Below are 25,036 nucleotides of genomic sequence, written 5' to 3'. Positions count from 1 at the left end.
TTTATTGAATGTAGCAAGCTTCACATGTGTATTTAGGTTCCTCTACCCGCGGTATAAAGTGAAAATGCCCAGGATTCTATGGTTTTGTTGTGTGTCAGGTGTAGAACCGTGCTAAAGTTATTGAAATAATGGTGAGTCATGAGCATAAAGGTTGGGTGTGAATGTCAGCTTGTCAGTGTCACTCTTCCAGATGTGACGTGACAAGATAAGAAGACTGAAAGACATTATTTCTTCTGGAAGAGCTGTTTGAGCTGCTGCTCCCCATCCCAGGATGGCAGCCAGAGGAATAATCATGCTTGCCATTTGGAAAATGGCTTATTTAGAGAAGTAGCTGACACGATCCTCTTAACATTGCAGTTAGGAAATCTTAAAAAGTAGAATGCAAAATAATGGAGTTTTTTTTTTAAAAAAAAAACCCTCCACAAAACTTCTATAATTCATGCAAGAGCTAGCACTCCAACTGAATTGTCTCTGGTTTGATTTGTTGCTGTCATTGTTATTGTTGTTGTTAATTGAATTTATATACCGCTATATATATCCAGGAGTCTCAGGGTGGTTCACAGAATAAAATCAAGACATAAAACCACAAAATACTTAATAAAAACTAAACAACAACCCACTAGTCTCCCCAATACATTTTAAAAGGGCATAGGATGTAAATTGGATTAACCAAAGGCCTGGTTGAAAAGGAACCTTTTTGCCTGGTGCCTAAAGGTGTATAATGAAGGCGCCAGGCAAATTTCCCTGGGGGGGAGCATATGTTAAAATATTCCTTGGAAATAGGGGCTTCCACGTGTCAGGTGCTGGTGGTGGTTGCTCGTGAGTAACCAGGCAGGACTCCAACCTGTCTTTTACAGGTTTTACTGGTGAAAACTATTTATAGTGCAGAACCCCAAAGTTCATATCCGTCTCAGTAATTTGCAGATTCCAGGAGTGGCCCCTTCCGGTTTCTCCTCCCAAATAAGAACTTAGACACCCCAAATCTCTGCCTCCCCTCCTTGCGTTTCACCCCTCTGTGCAAGCTGGGCGACGGAAACGGCATGTCTGCTTCCTGGCCGGCCGGGCTAGATGAGATGCTTGGGCTCTCAGTAGCATCTTCGAGCCCTCCCCTCGCTTGGCTACCCCCTTCCCCTTCTGCTCCACTGGAAGTGTGGCTTTCTCCACCGCTGGAGGAGGAGCTGCTCCTCAGAAGCATGGGCGGCTCTCTGTATTCCCCTGTCCCCCTCCCCTGTTCCGATGGCAGTCCCCTGACCGCACGTTTTATAAAAGGGTGACATTTTAAAAACCAGTGATGGAGAATATAAAAATGTTTCACACCTGCTAAATTTATGGTGAGTTACTGTGGTAGGAAAAGGGACGCGGGTGGCGCTGTGGGTAAAAGCCTCAGCGCCTAGGGCTTGCCGATCGAAAGGTCGGCGGTTCGAATCCCCGCGGCGGGGTGCGCTCCCGCTGCTCGGTCCCAGCGCCTGCCAACCTAGCAGTTCGAAAGCACCCCCGGGGGCAAGTAGATAAATAGGTACCGCTTACCAGCGGGAAGGTAAACGGCGTTCCGTGTGCTGCGCTGGCTCGCCAGATGCAGCTTTGTTACGCTGGCCACGTGACCCGGAAGTGTCTCCGGACAGCGCTGGCCCCTGGCCTATAGATGTGAGATGGGCGCACAAACCCCAGAGTCTGTCAAGACTGGCCCGTTCGGGCAGGGGTACCTTTACCTTTACCTTTTTACTGTGGTAGGTATCATTGGGTTTTATTTTGGAAAGTTCATATGGGCACAATACAGATGTAATGCTTCTGGTCTCCATCCTTTGAGCTGGCCACATGTTTTGTCTCTTCCCAGGCCCCTCTTATGCTTTCAGATTCCCCTTCCCTTTCTCCACGATGACTATGGCCATATTCTCTTAGCCAAACCTTGGTTACCATGGAATGCTGGTTAATGTTAGTTAACCATTGGTAAGGTTGATGCAGATGTAACTCTTTAACCACAATTAAGACTGTCACAGAAAGGAGAGGAAGCAGAAACGAGAAGGGTGCTTGTGTTCATTTGTCTTTAGATAAATCTGCATTGTGGACAGGGTGGTGTTTTAAAACATTCCCTCAAGCTATGTGGGTTCACTGAGACCAATGTGTTGGGGTACCTAAAAAGTATCTGCGGCCTGCTGTATCTCTGACTCGCAATTTGTGTCAAGCTGTTTGGCTTGCTATCTTACTGATGAGTTGTGAGAAGTTATTGCTGCTTTCCATCTCCAGATCTTTTAGGGGAGGCCTATGAAATGTTGAAGGTGACGCTGTGGGTTAAACCACAGAGCCTAGGACTTGCCGATCAGAAGGTTGGCGGTTCGAATTCCCGCGACGGGGTGAGCTCCCGTTGCTCGGTCCCTGCTCCTGCCAACCTAGCAGTTCGAAAGCACGTCAAAGTGCAAGTAGATAAATAGGTGCCACTCCGGCGGGAAGGTAAACGGCGTTTCCGTGCGCTGCTCTGGTTCACCAGAAGCGGCTTAGTCATGCTGGTCACTTGACCCGGAAGCTGTCTGCGGACAAACGCCGGCTCCCTCGGTCTATAGAGCGAGATGAGCGCCGCAACCCCAGAGTTGGTCACGACTGGACATAATGGTCAGGGGTCCCTTTACCTTTTATGAAATGTTGATGCTTTCATGTAGCTGTAATTGCCTTCCACTAGGTCTTGGACAAAAATTTAGAGGAGGAAATTGGTAGAAAATGGCATTGAACTGAATAGGAAGCAAAGACTATAACAGAGATTGGAGACCTGCAACTTTTCAGATGTTCCTGAACTACAGATCTCAACTCCCACCATCCCTGACCATTGGCCATGTTGTCTGGGGCTGATGGGAGTTTGACACTATCTATTATTATTATTTGTCAGGGGTTCAGGAGCAGAGGCGAGGGCAAGGGAGGAAACAGAGAGCGAGGGGGAGGAGGCAGAAGAAAAGATGAGTGATGACGACGACCCGAGATCTCCGAGTCTTTCCAGTGAATCAGAAGATTCACAAAAAGGAGCACCAGTGGTCAGGGCAAGGGGGGAGACTAGGGGGACACCCCAGGAAGATAGAGCCAGAGGGGACTCAGAGGGGAGCAGTTGGAAATCGGGACCAGCGTCACCGCCAGAGAGCAGGGAAGAGGAAGGGCGCCAGGGATCAAGCGCTGGCAGCTCACAACAGGAGGGAGGGCACGAGTCAGGAGTGGCCGCACCTCCATCGGGGAGCGAAGAGACGGTTAGACGGAAGGTGGAAGGTTGGGCGCGCGCGCCAAGTTCAAATGCACAGGAAGGTGGCGCAGTAGGCAGCCCGGAAAGGGAGCCAGGTCCTAAAGCCCGGCGCAAGGAGACAGGAGGGTCCGGGGAGTCAGCGTCAGAAGAATCCCGGAAGGAAGAGACCCAGGGGGGCAGAGGGACCCAGAGGAGAGCTGTCAGGCGGAAAAGGTGGAGCAGGGCTAGGATATTAAGTTGGTGCACAAGGGGCGGAGACTCAGACGGAGCTTCGCCGATCTAAGCATAAGACGTAGAGTTGCACGCAGCAGCTTGAGAATGGAGACTGTAACTCAATAAAGACTTTTATTTAATGATCGCTGGCTGGCGTGATCCTCTGTGAGCTAGGATCTGGAAGCAACCCTGACAGTAAGCTCCGTCTCCTCAAATTGTGGGCATCCACGGCTTCGCGGAGAGGAGAGAAAGCGGGTGCCTACTAGCGAGCTCACGAACGGCAGACAATATGACGGCCGAACAGCAAATAGCGGAACTGAGAGAAGCAGTGTCACGACTGAATGCCAAGGCGCTGGCATCCAGGAAGAGAGAGGAGGAGGCAGCTGCCGCCTACAGGGATCTCCAGGTCAGGTTGGAAGTGCTTACGAAGCAAGGGCAACAGACACCCAAACCAGAGGGGATTGGGTTGGGGAGACGCACAGGCGGTCTGGTCTCTCACTTCGATGGGAATTTGCAACAGTACCCCAACTTTAGAGCAGACGTAATGTGTGCACTGCAACTGTTGCACAAAGACTTTAGAGATGAACAAGAGAAGGTGGGGTTCATTATGTCCCATTTGCATGGAGACGCTAAAGCATGGCTGCGCAATTTGTGGAGAGATAAGGATCCTGCGCTCCAAAATGCGGACGCCTTTATTAAAGCGATGGATGGGTGTTTTTTATCAAGCATTGACGTGGATCTTGCCCGGAAGGAGGTGCATGGACTAAGGCAAGGGAGGGCCAGCGTAAGACAGTACCATGCCCGCTTTTTCGCTTTGGTCAGTGCCCTGGAATGGGACAGAGATTCGGCCCCTGTCAGAGACCTGTTTTGGGAGGGCTTACACAGCTCGATTAAAGATGAGATTGCGAGGGGGGAGAGACCCCGGACCACGCAGGAGGTCGTTCAGAGGGCGCTGGCGGTGGGGGTGCGGCTGGAAGAACGCCCATGGAGCAGGGACGAAGGGCGCGGAGGGCGCGAACCACCCAGGGGCTCCTCCTTCCTTCCCAGAGAAGCAGCGCGTGCGCAATCCACGCCTCCGCCTGGAGGAGGGGCAGAACCGATGGAGGTGGGAGGTGCAAGGGCTCAGTCAGCAACCAGAGCCCTAACACCGGCAACAGTGAAAGCGAAGCCTCCTAGAGGGAACAGGAAGTGCTACATCTGTGAGGAGCCAGGGCATATGGCGAAAGAGTGTCCCCGGAGGCTCCACAAGCACACTGCAGCCTCAGCAATGGTAACTGGAGCAACGCAGCAAGGAGAACCACAGCAGGGAAACGACGCAGTCTGGCTGGAGGAAGAGGCACTGGGGCCCAGCCAGACGTCTCAGTGAAGCAGTCCCCAGAGATTTTGCAGCCCATGGACCCCCTCCCGCCCAAACCAGTGGTAAGGCTCACCGCATCTCTCCAGCTGCCCAATGGAATCGCCATGGACGTGCCAATCACCATCGATTCCGGAAGCAATGCGGACTTTATAGGGCAGGAATTTGTCGACCGGCACGCTATACAGTTGCTGCCTGCCACGCTGCCCCTGCAGGTGGTCACGGTGGATGGCAGGGAGCTGCTGGGGGGGCAAGTGGTGAAGCAGACGCCGCCAATGGTGATGCGACTTGGGAATCACAGGGAAGTCATCAGCTTCAACGTCACTCAACTATCGGACACGCCCATTGTATTGGGTATGAGTTGGCTGGACAAGCACAGCCCGACGCTGGCTTGGTACCAGAGGCAGCTGACCTTCGGCTCTTCCTTTTGCGCTGAACACTGCATCATGCCCCAGCAAGAAGGGGAGCAAGAGGAGTCACAGCTGCTGCTCGGCACGCTGCAAGCGATTCCCCACAAGTACGCAGAATTTTTGGAGGTTTTCTGTGAGAAGGAGGCAGACAGGCTACCCCCCCACAGACCATATGACTGCAAAATTGACCTGCTGCCGGGGGCGACGCTGCCCAAAGGGAAGCTGTATTCCATGTCTGAGGACGAACTGCAGGAACTCAAAGAGTTCATAGATCATAATTTGGAGCGCGGTTTTATCCGAGAGTCCAGGGCGGCGGGGGGCAGTCCGGTATTCTTTGTTAAGAAGCGAGACACGCCCCAAAAAAGACTCATAGTGGACTACCGCATTTTGAACAGTGTGACCAAGCCATCGGACTTCCCCATGCCCCGAATCGACGACCTCCTCGCAAAAGTACGCAAGGGCAGCGTGTTCACCAAGTTGGACCTGCGAGGGGCGTACAACCTCATTCGCATGCGGGAAGGAGATGAGTGGAAGACAGCCATGTTCACGCCCCTGGGCACCTACGAATATAGAGTTATGCCTTTTGGATTGCAAAATGGCTCCCACGTTTTTCAAGCTTTCATGCATCACGTGTTGGAGGGGCTCCTCTACAAGACGTGCGTCTGTTTCTTGGATGACATCCTGATCTTTTCAGAATCGCAGCAGGAGCATGACGGACACGTCAGGGAAGTGCTGCGCAGGCTGCAGCAACATAGGCTGTACGCCAAGCTGGAGAAGTGCCAATTCGATGTAACGGAGGTGGATTTCCTGGGCTACAAGTTGTCTGACAAGGGGCTCGCCATGGACAGCGCCAAGGTTCGAGCGGTGTTGGATTGGAAGAGCCCACGCAACCGGAAGGAGGTCCAACGGTTTGTCGGCTTCGCGAACTTCTATCGCAAGTTTATCAAAGGCTTTGCTATGCAGACAGCGGCCATCACGGACACGCTCAGCTCCAGGAAAAAGAAGTTCATCTGGACAGCGCAGGCGGAGCAGTCCTTTCAGGCTCTCAAGCGTCTCTTCGCGTCGGAAGAACAGCTGCTTCATGTCAACCCCAGCAGGCCGATGAGGGTTGAAACAGACGCCTCAGACAGGGCCGTCGGAGCCGTCCTGCTGCAGAAGGACCCGCAGGGGGTTTGGAGGCCGGGAGCGTTTTACTCCAGGAAGCTCAGCAAGTCCGAACAGAACTACACCATCTGGGACAGGGAGTTGCTGGCTATTCATGCAGCATTCAAAGCATGGAGGCACTTCCTGATCGGAGCCAAGCACACGGTGCAGGTCTGCACAGACCACAAGAATCTGGAGCACTGGCGCACGGCACAGTTCCTGAACCAGAGGCAAATACGTTGGGCTGAGTTCTTTGCTAACTTCGACTTCCGCATTGAGTATGTCCCGGGGGACACCAACGTCATGGCTGATGCGCTCTCCCGGAAGCCACAGTATCTGGAGGCGGCAACGCCAGCTACCGCCATGCACATCTTCGCACCGACAGTGTGGGCGTGCGCTGCGGCGACAGTTGACCTGGAGGCGGTGCGACGAGCTTTGCAGGATGACTCTTTCACGCAAGCTAAGATGGCAGACGTGCACAGGGGCACGGCAGCGACCGACGAGTTCCAACTGCGAGATGGATTGCTCCTCCATAAAGGGGCCATCTACGTGCCGGGAGACGAACTTCGTGCCAAGGTACTGCAGCAGCTGCACGACGCGCCCACTGCCGGGCACTTTGGCAAGGAGAAGACAGTGGAATTAGTCGCCAGAGACTTCTGGTGGCCCGGAATGAGAGGGGAAGTCGCGGACTACGTGGCGAGGTGTGACACCTGCCAGAGGGCCAAACCAGTACACAAACCGCCGGCCGGACTGCTGGAACCGCTGCAAACTCCGTGCGAACCATGGGAGAGAGTGGCCCTAGACTTTGTCACGGATCTGCCCAGTTCGAGGGGCAAGACGGCTGTGCTGGTGGTGGTGGACTTGTTCTCCAAGATGGCACATTTCATTCCGTGTGCCAAGGTGGCCACGGCGGAAGAAACCGCCAAACTGTTCATAGATCACGTGTTCAAGGTTCACGGTCTGCCGCGGTCTATTCTGTCCGACCGAGGGCGGCAGTTCATCTCGAACTTCTGGCAGAAGCTGATGGGCTTCCTCAACGTCAAGATCAACCTGGCGTCGGCCAGACACCCGCAGACCAACGGGCAAGCGGAGCGGGTCAATGCCATCATGCAGCAGTACCTGAGATGCTATGCAAATCAACAGCCGGCGACGTGGGTGGATTACCTGCCTCTCGCCGAGTTCGCCTACAACAACACGAAGCACGTGTCCACGGGGGTCACGCCGTTCTTCGCCAACAACGGGAGGCACCCCAGAACCTTCCCGGGACTGGAAAGACGGGGGGAGGAGGAGCCGCAGACAGCAGATGCGTTCGCGTCGGAGTTGCAGGAGATCCACGATCAGCTGCGGCGGCACCTGGAGCTGGCTAAACACGCATACAAGGTACAGGCGGACAAACACAGAAGGGTTGGCGAAGAGATCCAGGTGGGAGACTGGGTCTGGTTAGCTGCCCAAGCAGTGCCGGCCAGGTCGTTGGCGAAGAAGAAACTAGGGCATAAACAACTGGGGCCCTACCAAGTCGACGAGCAGGTCAACCCGGTGGCTTTCAGGCTGGCGCTTCCGGAAGGTTCCAGGATGCATCCGGTGTTCCACAGATCGGTGCTCACTCCCTACAAGGCACCGCACAGGTTTCAAGAACCAGGAACGGCGCCGAGTCCGCTCCGAGAGGAAACCGGGCAAAGGGGAGTGGCACAGGAGGTGAGCATCAACGAAGTCACGGAGATTTTGGACTCCAGATGGGGGGAAGAGGGGGTAGAATACCTTCTCGCTAAGGAGGGCACCCCGGCCAGTGCCAACAGCTGGGTGCCGGGCTACGCTTTAGACGAACCTCTGCTCAAGGAAGAGTTTCATGCCCTCTTCCCACATAGGCCAATGCCAGCGGACTTTTTCGACGACTGGCTTTTCACGCCCACGCTTTCAACCAGCACGTTCCGGGGGTTCGACTCGGATGAGGAACTGCCACGAGACGCCCGTTCCCCGGAGGGGTCACCCTCGGGATCTGCTTCAGAACCCTCGTATTGGTGGGATGATCGACCAGAGGAGCAGTGGCGCAGAAAGTGGCTGGAGGGTCCAGGACGAGCAACGTCTCCAGAAGGAAGCGAGGGAGAGACGGACATGGACGTTTTCGGGGACGACCCGGGTTTCGAGCACGGCGGCACAGAGATGGAAGCAGAGGTGACCGTAGTCGACGAGAGCAGGGAGGAAGAACCGGAAGAATTCAGATGGAGGCCCGCCACGGGAAGCGAACTGTACCCGACATTCGTCCCCTTGACACGGCAGCACCCAGCTCCCGCACCGGAAGGAGGGGAGGGGGGAAGAGGGGGCTTCGAGGGGGGGATGGATGTCAGGGGTTCAGGAGCAGAGGCGAGGGCAAGGGAGGAAACAGAGAGCGAGGGGGAGGAGGCAGAAGAAAAGATGAGTGATGACGACGACCCGAGATCTCCGAGTCTTTCCAGTGAATCAGAAGATTCACAAAAAGGAGCACCAGTGGTCAGGGCAAGGGGGGAGACTAGGGGGACACCCCAGGAAGATAGAGCCAGAGGGGACTCAGAGGGGAGCAGTTGGAAATCGGGACCAGCGTCACCGCCAGAGAGCAGGGAAGAGGAAGGGCGCCAGGGATCAAGCGCTGGCAGCTCACAACAGGAGGGAGGGCACGAGTCAGGAGTGGCCACACCTCCATCGGGGAGCGAAGAGACGGTTAGACGGAAGGTGGAAGGTTGGGCGCGCGCGCCAAGTTCAAATGCACAGGAAGGTGGCGCAGTAGGCAGCCCGGAAAGGGAGCCAGGTCCTAAAGCCCGGCGCAAGGAGACAGGAGGGTCCGGGGAGTCAGCGTCAGAAGAATCCCGGAAGGAAGAGACCCAGGGGGGCAGAGGGACCCAGAGGAGAGCTGTCAGGCGGAAAAGGTGGAGCAGGGCTAGGATATTAAGTTGGTGCACAAGGGGCGGAGACTCAGACGGAGCTTCGCCGATCTAAGCATAAGACGTAGAGTTGCACACAGCAGCTTGAGAATGGAGACTGTAACTCAATAAAGACTTTTATTTAATGATCGCTGGCTGGCGTGATCCTCTGTGAGCTAGGATCTGGAAGCAACCCTGACATTATTATTATTATTATTATTATTATTATTATTACTACTACTACTACTACTACTACTACTACTATTATTCCACCCTTCATCTGAAGATCATAGGACCAAAAGTTTTCCCTACACTTGGGCTGTAACTTTAAACTTATCTCTGCTTTTAGTCCTCCTTCAAGCATTTCTATCACAAATTCCCAAGATTCTTTGGAGAAAAAAATATTATTATTAAAGTGGTGTAACACTCCCCATACACACAGATGAGTCTTTAATTTGGTTATGCTTTTAGAAACTTAGATCTGACTGCTGCTGTCAGAATCTAGTAACTTTTCGAAGTTCTAAGAACTTTCGTTGCTCATTATCTCAGAAATCCTGAAGCTTTACCAAGTACCTGGTGTTTACATTGCAAGTGGATATTTTTCCAATCTTAAAAGAGAAAAGGCAGGAAGTTGACTGGTAGAGAATTTTTTAAGGCTCTGTCCAGGAGGAGGGAATTGATTCTTGATATGCAAATGCCGTAGTGGGCCAGGCTTCAAAGGATGTGACTCGGGCAGTAAGGTGTGCCAGGAACACAGCAATTAGTGAAGTATGCCTAAATGATAGTGCATTTCATCCTTCCGGTGATGTATAAGATGTCAAGGAACTACAATGGAAGACACAGCAAAGTGGATTGCAATAGCAAGCCAGTGTGCCATAGAAATCTAGGCCTTAATATGCCTTCTGGAATCTTTGGTTTGTTAGCAAGTGCTGGAGAATCCTCCTTTTCTGCCGGTCAAAGTCCATTGAAGCATCAAGTTTGCAGCGATTTGCAGCCAGATGCTTTTGGGAAGCTCACAAATGGGGCAGTTGCTATCCACTGTTGATGATTCAACTGCCTCTAATGTCCAGAGCTACACATTTCTCATCCTATAGCCCTCAATTAGCAGTCATGGTGGATATGTCTGTCACAGGCTTGTCTCTATCAGTTTGTATAATTTTTTAAAACATATTTTTAATTGAAAATTTAATTCTACGCTAATGGTAGTTAGCAAATACTCTGGCTATAATTTCCACAAGCTAGTTACGAGTTGTGTAAAATAGGTTTAGGATCAACAAATATTCACAACATTCTTTTTTTTTTAATGGGAGGTCCCAAATTCTAGCATTATATGAAGTAGAGAATTCAGATTGCGCTAACCATCTAGGAGCACTTAAACTTGACAAAAGCTCACAGTCTCTGCAGAATAGGGGTAAAGTGTTTTTTTTAAAAAAACAACAGCTGTCTTGGATTTGTGTATGTCTGGGACTTTTTGAAATTTGTACACTACAGTGGTACCTCGGGTTAAGTACTTAATTCGTTCTGGAGGTCCGTTCTTAACTTGAAACTGTTCATAACCTGAAGCACCACTTTAGCTAATGGGGCCTCCTGCTGCGCCGTCGTCACACAATTTCTGTTCTTATCCTGAAGCAAAGTTCTTAACCTGAAGCACTATTTCTGGGTTAGCGGAGTCTGTAACCTGAAGCATCTGTAACCTGAGGTACCACTGTATTATGGCTTCTTTTATGGACCCTAGAATCTTTGAGCTGTGATGCTTTCTCTACAATAGAGGATCTTTACAATAGCAATATGAATCTTTCTGTAACTGCATCCCAGTCCAATAGGTACTTGGGAAAGGAACTGGAATTATTCATTGTGGAGGAAGTTGCCGGCACAATAATTTAAATAGCATAGATCCCACGTTGCCATGTTCATGGTGTTGGCTTGTTGCATTAGACCGAACTTGAAGGCTTGCTTGAATAAGAAGTATTAGTTTAAACTGTTTTACCTAAGCCTCTTTATATCTCCACATTCTTCGGTTTTAAGCTTCTTGGCATACTAAAAAATGTTGGAATCTGAAGTGCCTTTGAATAACAGTGAGGAATAATGTAGTTTCTACATTATGAGTTTCTAACACTGTCCTCACAAACCATTGCAATCTGTTTATGTGAACATTAGGGGACCAGAAAATTTGTCTTGCGGTGATGACAGAAAACACAGAAAAGAAGCCATTAAAACAATGCTGTTCCGCGAGTAGATTTAAGGATATGTATGAAGTAACCTCCGAGCTGTTCTGAGCTCTGTTCAAGTAGCTTCTTTTTTTCTGTGAGAATAATTTGTATTGTTTTGGAAAAAATAAATAAACTCTCCCACCCACCCATCCACTTCCCCAAATTCCTGGGAAGATACACAATAGTAGGTTTAAGTAGCTTCTGATCTAACTAATTCTTAGCTGCCTGCTTTTCTTTTTGCAGGGCAGGTAGTGAAATGGAAGATAAACAAAAACTATTAAACTGCTCAGCCATTCGCAAAGGTGGTTTTTATGAAGGGCGTATAAAAATACCAAGCGGCATGACAGTCTTAAGCAGAGGAGTCAATTATAAAGCTCACTGCAGTCTTGTCAAATTGGCCGGCTTAAAGCTTTAGAGCTTTTGTATGGAATGAATCAGTAGTGCTTCTGAACACAAGACAACTTTCAGTATCTTTTGGCACGAATTGTTTAAGGGCTTTGTATGAGAACGGGAGGAACACTTGCATGTGGTTAACATTCCCACTTAATGATCAGCAGCCTTGGAAGTTCCATGGTAGTAAATAATCCTGTGCTCATTCTCAGGATTTTGGCATTTTATTTTAAGGTGTCTCAAGGAGTGAAATTATAATTTCTCAGCTACAAGGGAGGAAATGACAACAGTGGGTGTTTAGATTTAGATGCGTAGAGAGGTTTTGTTCCCTGAGAAGTAATTTATGCCCAGATCTTAAAAGTCTCTGGATTTTAGCTAGACACAAGGGGACACTTTTAAACTAGAGAGCTTCTTTCTCACATCTGTTTTCAAGTCTTAAGATGGGTAACAGTTTTCATCTCATTCATTTTTATAACTCTTCTGAGAGAGAGCTTACATTCTGTTACTTTATGGAAATGGTGTTGAATTGATTACTGTGACTACATTTTCCTTGCTTCTGTAACCTTGCAACAATCTAGTTTTCTGTGTTTTTGGCTTGGTGCCTGGTTGCTAAACCATAAATGCATACAAATGTACTCAGTTTTGTTAGGTTCCTGCCCCTGTCCATTGCATTAATAGCTACGTAAAGGTCTTAAGTTTATTCTTAGTTCCAGTGCCTGTGAATGCCAGGATCATTCCTGCTTTTTAACTGCTTCCTGTTAACCAATGGGGGCAACAAATTAGGTATTACATCCAAACTGGAGAGCATGGCTTGTTTCACTCCAAACAAACCATGATTAGCTGAGAACAAACCCTTAGTTTAATACTATGGTTTTAGATTACAGTGGTACCTCAGGTTACATACGCTTCAGGTTACATATGATTCAGGTTACAGACTCCGCTAACCCAGAAATAGTGCTTCAGGTTAAGAACTTTGCTTCAGGATGAGAACAGAAATCGTGCTCTGGCGGTGCGGCAGCAGCAGGAGGCCCCATTAGCTAAAGTGGTGCTTCAGGTTATGAACAGTTTCAGGTTAAGTACGGACCTCCGGAACGAATTAAGTACTTAACCTGAGGTACCACTGTATAACTCTCAGAAGGCAGTTCTCTTGCATAACAGCTTCTATAGGCAGATTCACCTTAGAAACATATTTGTGATGTGAAAAACCTGTGAGTTGATGGACACACACACACACACGGAGTGTCTATTTTTGTTGATGCATGAATTGAGGATGCCCAATTTTTGGTAGAGACACTCTCCACACCTCTTCTGCATCCTGGTCAGTAATACAAAAGGTCATATTTTTGGGAATCATGCTAGTCCTGTCTCGGACTGCAAGCTGCCTTACTCCTTGAGCCCAAATTATGTGTGTATTAAACCTGAAAACCATGTCGCTAGAACACCTCATAAACTAAATCCAAAGGTAGTTTGGATTCTTTAGCTTTAAATCTAGAGTTGTTATATTAGCCTGATTAAGGAACAACCTTGCTATAGACTTTATAAATAAATAAATAGATTTATTTATTTGATGGCTTTAAAACCCCGGCTGTTCAGTACAATTCCCAGAGTGCCTTTGTATGAGAGAGCGATATGGGCTCTTCCTCGGTTTTGCGTAGGTGTGAGAATGTCACAGAGCTACATTTTTTTGAGGCTATTTGTGCCAGGTTTGTGCACTCTTTTAAATGCAAGTTTTGGCACCGTCTTTGTAAGGCTGTGGTTTAGCTGGTTTACTCCAAATGGCATGGTTTTTATCAAGGCCAGAAGGCTGAAGTACTGTATTGGTTGGTGATGTTTGCTTCTGGAAGCCCAGAAGCATTATGAAAACTACTAAGGCTGCATAAGCACCATACCCTTTAAAGCACATTCTTTCCCTCAAAGAATTCTGGGAACCGTAGTTTACATCTCACAGAATTAGAAATCCCACCAGCCCTTTAACTCCAGTGCCCAGAATTATTTGAGGGCGAAATTGTGCTTTGAAGGTGTATTGTGGGCACAGCCTAAGGACAGGCTCCAGTGCCCAAACTTTTTTCAAAGAGGGCCAGATTTGATGAAGTGAACAAGCGTGAGGGCCAACCAAAGTTGTTAAGTTTTTTTGAGGATTGAAGTTACATCCACCATCCAAAATCAGCGAGATGCTCACATTAGTAGTCATAGGACCTTTGTTTTGCGAGGCCTCCTCTGGAAGATGTTCTGTCCGGTTGAAACCTAATTCCTCCTCATCCAGATATCTCATTTTAGTCCAAAAGCAACCTTATGGCCAGCCCTCCTTCAAATGTACAAAAGCGGTGGTACCTGGCTTTCAACATTGCATTATATCACCAGCTAAACATCGCAATATATCGATATAGCAGTGTTTGAAGTAAGGATGTAACTATGTAGATGCATTGGCTTGCTTCACAGTTTTTCCCACATTGTGATTTTTTCTTAGTCCCAGGGTTGGAAAAAAATCTGTGATTTAAAAAAAAAATCGGATTAAAAAAAATTAAATCAGATTTTTAAAATTTAAATTGGATTAGTAAAATAAAATGCTTTTGGAGGAAAAATCTTTCTATAGATAGTTTTCTGTTTAAGTTACATTACAGTCCAAAGTATTTGTTTTAAGCTTTTCATGTGTGTTGAAGTTTTTCCCCCAAAACCTTTTAACCACATCAGTTAACAAACATGGATACATATGCTATAATGTTTTTGTTTTAGTTAAATAAATTGTTTAAATTGTTGTTCAGGAAATGATTCTTTTTCTCCTTCCAATAGTAAGCAGAAAAGTTGTCCAAAAAGAAACAGTTAACTTATTAAAACCTCTCAATAATTTCATAATTGTCTATGTATTTCTAATACTGTAATCAAATCAGCAATTTTTGATATAACTGTAAAAACTACTCTGAAAATTTATTATTCAAAAAATGAAACCTTCATCTGGTTGTAAATGCTAACATTATACCAGCAAGAATGAGTCTTTCTGTAAAAGAATATTTAAATCAAGTCATACTGACTAGTGATTTAAATCGATTTGATTTAAATCAAACCCACCCTGCTTAGCCCACAGACACAAATCATGATTTGTGATATATATTGCCAGTCAATAATAACCCCCTGCACATTTTCACTAATAATTCAAGCCGTCTTTGACAATTAATTCAACATAGTCATTCTTCTATTCCATTTATGGGAATTTAATGCTTAGCAAAACCCCACTCCTATATATATATATATATATATATATATATATATATATATATATGACAGTTATATTTCTTAAGGCAGTGGAAGTATCAAGAGAACACATCTTTCTTCCTTCTTCCTGCCTTAAGTTATTTATTGTTGTGATGTGGCAGGTTTTTGATTTATTTCCAGGCCCGGACTTCCTGTGCTCCTGAGGCATTAGGGATTTCATGCCTTGAATTTTTTTGTAGGGTTTTTGCCCATGATCTCTTGAAACGCCAGCCAAACTGCGAGCAAGCTTTAACAAACAGAGGACATAGATCATGAGAGGATATATATTCTACATAATATTTGGGTTTTGTCCTAACCAGGTCTGGTATCACCGTGAAGCACACATTTCTACAAAATAAATAAACAAACAAACGTAAGGTACATTGAGGTACCCTGAGACAGAAACTAGAGAAAAGCAAAATAAATATCTAAAAATTCGTATGTTATAGAAGATAAAAGAATCAGGTATTAAAACAATATGTTAAGCAAATGTTAAAACAACAGTAAACTAAAAAAAGTGGCCAGCACAGTTTAAGTTGACTTCAGCAAGGTCTTCAGTAATTGCCTAAAAACAATTCACAAAATCTAGTTGAAGACTGTGCCATCTGTGAGAGTTTGAAACTTTCTTTATTTGTGTTTTGGGTTGGTGCACAATAAACCAGTCTAAAACACACCAAGATTCCAGGAAGAGACTGCTGGAATTGCAAATGAAGCAGCACTGTGATTCAGGAATAAGATGCAATTTTGCAAAGAAACTTTTGACTGTGACTTAGTTGTACCTATGACTCATCCAGGGAGTGTTTCCTGTTAACATGGAACGTATTTTTGTTCAGAGCTCGTGTTTTGCAATCACCCACTCAGCAGTCTGAGAGTACAAATCATGTGCTTATGATAGCAAATTACAATACCTGGGCCCAGTTAATCATGTTCTTGAATCCTTTCTCAAATCATAGCCTCCTTGGTCGGTGAGTGATGTGCTTTTTAAAGGGCAGGTTGTCAGCATTCAGTTTTAAAATAGTCCCACTTAAGGTTTTTGTCAGCGTGCCACAAATCGAGCTCTAGCTCGAAGAGAAGCTCGACACTCTAGTGTGTGCTGCAGTGCATATGCATTCCCAGGGACCCTTTAGTATTGGCCAGTGGTATAGCGTGGGTTGCCAGTGCCCGGGGCCATGTGGAGTAGGGTGGGAGGGAAACGGATGGGAGTACACATGCGCATTCAACTGCCTAATGGCGTCTGCGTCACCCAGGAGATCACAGCCGTAGAGATAAGAAATGAAGAGCTGTTCCATCGTCTGGAGAGGTCACTTCCTGGTTCGCTGGGAGAAGCCATTTTCAGTGGAGCCCAGCGATGGAAGCGCACAGCTGTATTGAGGCAGCAATGGGTGTTGAAATTTTGCGCCCCTAAGAACATTGTGCCTGGGGCAACCGCCTTGTACCTCCCCCACACTTTGCCACTGGTATTGCCTGCAATTAAAGAGGGAGATGCAGGCAGGAGGTCTTGCACACTTACTGATGGTGGCAGCTGAGGCTCTGGCTGATTATTCATGCTTCAAAGCAGGGGCAAAGAATCATGGCTCAGCAGTAACTTATGTGTTGTTGTTGTTGTTGTTGTTAGAAATGTTCCAAGACTATAACATATACTGTAAAAGAAGAACAGAGCAATACAAGTACAGCCGTACCTTGGAAATCGAACGGAATCTGTTCTGGAAGTCAGTTCGACTTCCAAAACGTTTGGAAACCAAAGCGCAGCTTCTGATTGGCTGCAGGAAGCTCCTGCAGCCAATCGGAAGCCACAGAAGCCCCATCGGACATTCAGCTTCCAAAAGAGCGTTCAAAGACCGGAACACTCACTTCTGGGTTTCGATCGTTCAGGAGCTGAAACGTTTGGCAACTAAGCCGTTTGAGATCCAAGGTACGACTGTATATTATATCTACTGTAATCTGTGAGCGAATTTGGATCACATACTTAAACATCAGCCTTAATAAACCACAATATCTCCCTTGGTACAGTTATATTATGAGCCTAAATGAATTCATATTAATTGTGATTTGTCTTCTTTCCTGGTCTGTAAACTCTGAGATACACACTCTCTCTCATGAGACACACACACACATCTCCACAGCTTCTATCCTTATTTTTTGAAATATATGACATTCCCTCAGCTCTTTATAATCTTCTGATTCAGGAGGTATCCTGCAGTGTTAGTACAAGCAATGCAGCGTATAGGCTGTTTTTCCTTTCTGACATCCAGTGTGGTGCTGGGGTTAGAGTGTTGGACTAGCACCTTGGGAAGGTACCCCTGAGCGTACGGGACAGTCGTGTCCGACTCTAGGGTTGTGCGCCCATCTCACTTAAGAGGCCGGGAGCCAGCGCTGTCCGCAGACACTTCCGGGTCACGTGGCCAGCGTGACGAAGCTGCTCTGGCGAGCCGGCACCAGCGCAGCACACGGAAACGTCGTTTACCTTCCCGCTAGAAAGCGGTACCTATGTATCTACTTGCACTTCGGCGTGCTTTCGAACTGCTAGGTGGGCAGGAGCTGGGACCGAAAGACGGGAGCTCATCCCGCCGCGGGGATTCGAACCGCCGACCATGCGATTGGAAAGCCCTAGGCGCTGAGTTTTTACCCACAGCACCACCCGCGTCCCTAGCACCTTGGGAAACCAGAGTTCAAATTCCCAGTTGATTATGAAGCTAACTGCCTTTCAGCCTATACTACCTTACCTTGTAGGGTTGTTAAGGGGATTAAATGTGTGTGTGTGTGTGTGTGTGTGTGTCTACCTTGAGCTCCTTGAGGAAAAAGGTGGGATGTAAATGCAAAAACAAAGCAAAACAAATCTGTTGGAATCTGTACTCTCCTGCTGAATCTGTACTCTCCTGCTGGTTCCTCTTTAATTCAATTCCTAGGTATGAACAATACAAGCTTTAATGCTGGTGTGTTTGTTTGTTTGTTTGTTTGTGTTGCTTGTCTTGAATTAAAGGTGTCATCTTGCACATATTCAAGCCCCTTCTGGCACAGTGTATCCAGCTTTCTCTCCTGGGCGATCCCTCCATGCTTGTGTTAGATTGCCTTAATTTACTAGAAACGTTTCACCACCATCTCTCTTTTTCTCTCTCTCCTTAGGTGGCTTTGCTTTTGTGTATGAAGCTCAGGATGTTGGAAGTGGCAAAGATTATGCTTTAAAGGTAAATATCCTCAGTTTCTTGGGACTCAACGCATGTCTTTACATTGTTGACATGATTAACAGTAAGGCAGCAAACATGAAAATACCCGTAGCTTATAATGAATCAATTTGGAATCTTTCCCACAGAAAGTAATGCAAAATGGATTAATCCGTTCCAGACTTTTAAAAACAACCCCTGAAACAGCAATTTAACATGAGTTTTGCGATCTAACGAGACCATTGATCCATAAAATGAGAGCAATAAACAATGTACTGCAGTCACACAACCAGTCAGTCAGTAGCTGAAGTGGGTTCCACGCAGTCACAAAAACAAAACGAAAAGAGCCACAAAAACGCAAAATAAATAGCAAAAACAGACAGACCTCAGCATAACACGCAAAACAGAAGCGTGGCACTCAAATTGGAGCACATTCAGCTTCCGAAAAAAGTTCGCAAACTTGAACACTTACTTCTGGTTTTGCAGTGTTTGGGTTCCAAGGTGTTTGAGTTCCAAGGTGTTTGAGAACCAAGGTACTGCTGTATGTCCTAGTTGGAAGGAAGCACGGCTCTTTCTTTGTATGTTTTTTTTTTTAAAAAAATATTCTAAGGGTGTGTATGGGACATGGGTGGCGCTGTGGTCTAAACCACTGAGCCTCTTGGGCTTGCCGATCAGAAGGTCAGCGGTTCGAATCCCCATGAGCTCCCATTGCTCGGTCCCATTTCCTGCCCACCTAGCAGTTTGAAAGCACGCCAAAAAGTGCAAGTAGATAAATAGGTACCGCTCCAGCGGGAAGGTAAACGGCATTTCCGTGCGCTGCTCTGGTTTTGGTGTTCCGTTGCGCCAGAAGCAGCTTAGTCATGCTGGCCACATGACCCGGAAAAATTATCTGTGGACGAACGCCGGCTCCCTCTGCCTGTAAAGCAAGATGGGTGCCGTAACCTTTACCTTTACCTTTTAAGGGCATGTACGGAAGCTATGTTTGTTGTGATGATTTGTACAATTAGTAAAGTAGGAGGCTAACAGTAGGTGGTGCCAAAGCCAGTGACGGGCAGAGCCAATTAAGTCTAGTTTCTTCCTCATCCTTCTCCTTGTTAAGTTACACAAGGGCCACGCTGAGACTAAGGAAGAGGAAGATGACAGGCTTTGCCGTCGCCTGGACTGTTCATAACTAATAAGGCAGACAGTGGGGGCTAGCTGAGGGCAGACTGAAGTTTGAGGGCAGTGCATCATTCGCCCTAAGTGGCTGACCTTTGCTGTGATTTAGTAGTTCATATACTTTCTTGCTGCATCTGAGAAGTAAACTATTGCTTTGCCAAATGCCGGCATTCCTGCTTCACGGTGTCTCTGTAGGCCACCTTCCTTTCTAGTGCATCGCTACTGTAGAGAATCATTGGGATCTTGCCATTCGAGATTTGAATGGTTTTGCAAACTCATCTGGAACAATAGCAGGAGGATAATGGTGTCCCTTTTTTCCAATTGGCTTTTGTTTCAGAACAACCTAGAATAGCTTTCAGTGTTAAACCTTTGTTTCAGGCTTTTGCTTATTGCTTTTTTGATATATATGAATTGCAAGCCTTTTAACTTGCACCAGATGCTTCTAGAGCGTTGAACAATGAAATACTTAGAGGGGTGCATTTGGATAGTTCTGGGGTATAGTGTCATCGATGCTACGTAAACACTTAAAGAATAAATAAGCCATAAAACCTTAGCCTGCCCCCTCCCCAGGACTAAAGTTGTCACTAGTGAATGTGTCAGAGCAACTTACAAGTTAGCTATTACCATGAGACTGGTTCCTTCTGCCTGGGATACTTCTGCCCCAGAGTAGATTTGTTGAAAACATAATATTTGTTACATTTCTTAAAACATGCAAGCCTTTCTTCCTCTAAGGGGCTCTGAGTGATATTTTGGTTTCATAAATGTCATGGCTGAGTCAGAAGTTGAAGGTGGGACGGGACACCATATCAGGCTGGCATTTGTAGCCATATTTCTCCATAACGGGTAGATAGCAAACTTCTGGTGGCCCAAAATTGGGGAGGTGTGCAGGAAAGCCCTTTTCTTAACTTGTAAAACAGACTCTGGCGTCATTATAAGAAGGTTGTAGAAACTCTAGAAGGACCTCAAAGACCTTCTCATAATGGTGTTGCACCAGAGGAAGGGAAATGGGTGTAAATGTGTGAAGCCTCCAGCCCACGTGTGCTCATGAGTGTATGTGTGTAGGTCCTTTTTTCTCTGTGAAGGAGAAATGATTACGAATAGCACTGGGTGCTTAAGCTTTGCCTTCTGAAACAGTGTGCTTCTAGAGGTTACTTGCATGTGTTCAACAGTTGGTCGTTAACCGTAACAATCTGCAACAAGTGAAAATTAAGATTCCCGGGAATTTGCACTAGGCACTAAGCTTGCACAAGGTTTTAGGTCACAAGCAAAACCACAAGCATGTGGAATTGCGGAAATCTGAAAGGTGTTTCCATGCAAAATGACATTCCTCATGCCCTTGGTATATTGTTGGACTACAACTCCCATTGGCCATGCAGCTGGTGTCTGGTGGGAGTCGTGATCTGACAAAATTTGGAGAGCGTTATGTTGAGGGAGACTGTTATACTGGGCTAAGATTCTCTCCCCCCAAAATGTTGGAACTATTCTTGCAAGTGACTTCATAATAGTAACGTAATTTGAAATCATAAGAATATATGCTGTCATAAAAAAGACTGATATTAATTTATTGGAAAGATAATGCCATGTCTCTCTATGATCAGTGGATAGAAGATACGGCAACTCTAGCAACACATGAACAGATCGCTTTTCAACGCAGATTGTGTATGGATAAATGCAACAATATTTGGAATCCATTCATAAAAAGCATAATGCCTTGTTAACAATTTTACATTTCTATAACATCTTTATTTCCTGACAGAGATTATTATCTAATGAAGAAGAAAAGAACAAAGCCATCATTCAAGAAGTTTGTTTTATGGTATCCTTTTAGAGACAACCTGAAACGCTTTGGGTAAAGCAGTCCTTAATTATACAGTTATGCATATCCGTCTTTGGTTGTCCCAGGTTGTCTAAGGGATCATATCTGTGGAAGTTCAGAAATGTCATAGTTTGGTACAAATGATCCTTTTTGTTTGTGGCACCAGGATTTCTTCTGACACGTTAAATGAAGGTGTACAGATTAAAATTTTGGCTTGTCTTAATTTTCCCAATTCACATAGGCACTATAAAAAGAAATGTGCTGTATGACCTGTTCTCATTTCTTAAAACATCGTTGGAAATGTTTCTGTAGCAGTAGATTTGCCTGCACGCTCCTTGCCTCCAGAGAAAGCTGGGAATTCCAATGGATTTGGGACTGTAATCTCTCAAGGAAACGAGCTGTTCTTTATTGTATAACCTGGCTGCAAAAGATGTGTTCCAAATCTAGCAATCTTTGAAACTTTAACAGATGAAATCCTCTAGAAAAAGCTATCTGGTCACCCGAACGTTGTCCAGTTCTGCTCTGCTGCATCGATTGGAAAAGAAGAATCGGATACTGGGCAAGGGGAGTTTCTTCTGCTAACTGAGCTTTGCAGAGGTAAAATGATAATTTATGTGGGCTCTTTATTGTTTGGTGGACTAATCTAGCAGTTCAGCCAAGCCGGTCCTTCCTTCAGAGATGACTGTGGTGAGGCTGGTCAAAACAGCCTTCCAGCTTTGTAGATAAGCTGACCAATTTTACTTAGTCAGCAAAAACTTCTAGTGGCCAGCTGGGGTCTTGGCAGAGGAGGAAGAAGAGACCTCTGGTAGTACATTTCTATACCAGACACATTTCTATGCTTCCTGGCAGCCTTCTTTGGTTTTGATTTTGGATGCTGAGAAGGAATGGAGCACCCCATTCTTGCATGGAACTCTTTGCTATGGCTACTGGGCTCATGCCCAGTAAGATAAAGCTGTTTTCTTTTTCAATTACCGTATTTTTCGCTCTATAACACGCACCCGACCATAACACGCACATAGTTTTTAGAGGAGGAAAATCCGTAGGCATGCCACCCGTAGGCATTTCCTCCATAACACGCACAGACATTTCCCCTTACTTTTTAGGAGGAAAAAAGTGAGTGTTATGGTGCAAAAAATACGGTATATTTTACCAAGTTTCAACATTTTTAACATACACAATCAAGATACAATTTTGTCTTTTCTCTTGATTTTGTTGATTTCCCACTTTGTCTTCCATGGGGTTGTTGCTTCTCCCCTTCTGCTGCCCCCTGTCTTCTATCTATTAAATCAGGTTAAGGCTGTTTTCTTGTCACAAGGGGTTGCCGCTTACAGCCAGTGTCACAGATCTTGTCCACCAGGTAGGGTGGAGACGCTAAGCTAGCTTCCCGGAAGCTGGACCTTCCAGTTGTTGCTTCCCAGGAGGGAGAGGGGCAGGACGGTTGGTGCAGTGCAGATGCACGGGCAGAGCCAATCCAGTGCTCTTTCTGGTGCCTTCACACTGCACTGACATCTGGGCCACATCACATCTTGGTAAAGCAACTGTGACCCACCTGTCTGGAAGCTAGCACAGCGGCTCTTCCCAACCCGGCGAGCTACTTCGCAAGTCACTCTCGCATCTATGGATATGTAGTTCTATACTGGGGCTTCTTAGAGTACAGCCTCAGCTCCCCAGCTCTGCATTTGCCCTGTCTTCTTTTTTAACAACCATGTGTTGCATGTGTTTGTCTAAAGCCAAGTTGTGCGCTCCCCGTCATTTACAGGTGCTCCTTCTGAGCTAGGCACCAACCAAAGCTGTCAACCGTCCCTTATTTGGCAGGAAACTCCCTTATTCCAGCGCCGTGTCCCGCTGCTGTCCCTTATTGATGATGTCTCTTAAATTTCCCGGGTTTCAAAGGAAGCAGCTCTTCTCCTTCCCTCCCTGCTGGCCAGGGAGGAGGGAGGCTCCAACTGTGTTGCTTGGCTGCGTTGCTCACCCAATAAGCAGTCTAAGAATGACTGGGGGGTGGAGCTTGCATGCCTTGTGCCGATCAAATCGGCCACGTTGCCTGGGGACTCGCTTTTGCTCAGCGCTTCCCAGCGGAGAGGTGACGGTGGTTTTCCTTGCTGCATCCCCTTTGCCGGGTTGCTGTGCTGTGGGAACCACCGCTTGAGGCTTCGTTTGGCTTCTGGCTGGGCTTTCTGCCTTTGGCTCGGAGGGGCTCAGAAGGCGAACATACCTGTGCCCGGAAAATCCCTTATTTTGGCTGCTGATCCCTTATTTTCGAGGCTGCTGGTCCCTTATTTTCAAATCTGTAAGTTGACAGCTATGGCACCCACACAACCAGGAGTCCTGATTATGCAGAGCCCCTGTACCAGTGTTTCCTAATGTTGGGTCTCCAGCTGCTCACTGCCCCATATACAAAGTGAAGCTTGCTCGTTGGCCTTCTTATACAGACACTAGCATGCAACACAAGGTGGTTTGGATGCAGGTGACGCTGTGGTCTAAACCACTGAGCCTCTTGGGCTTGCCGATCAGAAGGTCAGCGGTTCGAATCCTCGCGAAAGAGTGAACTCCCGTTGCCCTGTCCCAGCTCCTGCCAACCTAGCAGTTTGAAAGCATGCCAGTGCAAGTAGATAAATAGGCGGGAAGGTCAACAGTGTTTCTGTGAGCTCTGGCACGCGTCACAGTATCCTGTTGTGCCAGAAGTCATTTAGTCATGCTGGCCACATGACCTGGAAAGCTGTCTGGGGACAAACGCCAGCTCCCTCGGCCTGAAAGTGGGATGAGCACCACAACCCCATAGTCACCCTTGACTGGACTTAACCATCATGGGGTCCTTTACTTTTACCTTTAGGAGGTGGTTGGCCCCCTCCCCTTTTTTAATAAAAAAAGGAATATCCAATGTTCGCTTGTGTGCCTTACATGGAAGCAATCCATGCATTGGTCTCCCCTAACCCCTCTCTCATAACCTTCTTGTTTATTGAAAACCACATTGGGAAAGGCATTTTAAATTGACGTAGAAATGACTGGCTCTTCTTTCCTCCCACACAGTTATTCTTTTTCCCCCTTCTCACACCCCCCCCCCGAGACGGATATTAATTAGGACTGTGAGCTTTAATCACAGCTTTAATTGCCGATTAAAATTGGCTCTCTAATTAATTGGTGTGACCGGGACTGAAGGGCACCCTGCCGTGCAGGTCACACAGACACGATGGCTCCTTTGTCCTTGTGCCAAGTTGGAAGAGAAGAAACACTTGGAAGAGGTTTTTTTCCCCTAATGGCTTTCCCCTTTGGTCTGTATCCAGAGCTAGTAGATGTTTTGCATTTGAAGTTAGTCAGCTTTTTCTTCTTGCAGTGAGAACTGCAGGCAGCTGAGACGGACAGGGTTCAGTATTTGCTTTTGCTCACTCCTCCACCCCCCTTCCTGCTGCCCTTGGATCTTGGCCATGATTTGAGAATTGAGGGCTGGGGAATTAACATTTCACATACTCTGGAGTTCCTTGTTTTATATGTGCAGGAGCTACTGCTTAGGAACGGGATAGGAAGATCTAATATTGTGTAGGAGGGCATGAGAGGTTTGCTGTTTGTGGGCTAATAACGGGGCAAGATGGCCGCCCATCTCATCCTGGTTTGAGGTGGCAGACCTCTGAGGGTGGAGACCTGGACCCCCATTTCGTGGTGTGTTCACTCACAAGGAGGGAAGAACTAAGGAAGGAAATTAATTGGCAAGTAGGGTGGGCTTTACCCTTTCTGGTCTGGGGTGGGGGCCAAATTCTCACTCAAATATAGAAGAAGCCATGTTGTTTGCTTCCTTCCTTGCTTAGTTTGTGTGTGTGTGG

General features: G+C 47.1%; 1 protein-coding gene across 2 annotated transcripts in view; it reads left to right on the top strand.

Annotated features, from left to right (window-relative positions):
- The window catches only part of GAK (cyclin G associated kinase), a 78,407-nt gene that overhangs the window by 5,008 nt on the left and 48,363 nt on the right, over window positions 1–25,036 (top strand). For both annotated transcript variants that reach the window (XM_082204579.1, XM_082204578.1), the window contains exons 2-4: window positions 18,207–18,268; window positions 21,159–21,218; window positions 21,701–21,815. In XM_082204579.1, the coding sequence (XP_082060705.1) occupies window positions 18,207–18,268; window positions 21,159–21,218; window positions 21,701–21,815 (237 nt within the window). The remainder of the gene's footprint in view (window positions 1–18,206; window positions 18,269–21,158; window positions 21,219–21,700; window positions 21,816–25,036) is intronic.

The sequence above is a fragment of the Podarcis vaucheri genome, assembly GCF_965113315.1.
Source record: "Podarcis vaucheri genome assembly, chromosome: 17".
NCBI lineage: Eukaryota > Metazoa > Chordata > Lepidosauria > Squamata > Lacertidae > Podarcis > Podarcis vaucheri.
This window is presented reverse-complemented; position numbering and strand designations above follow the sequence as displayed.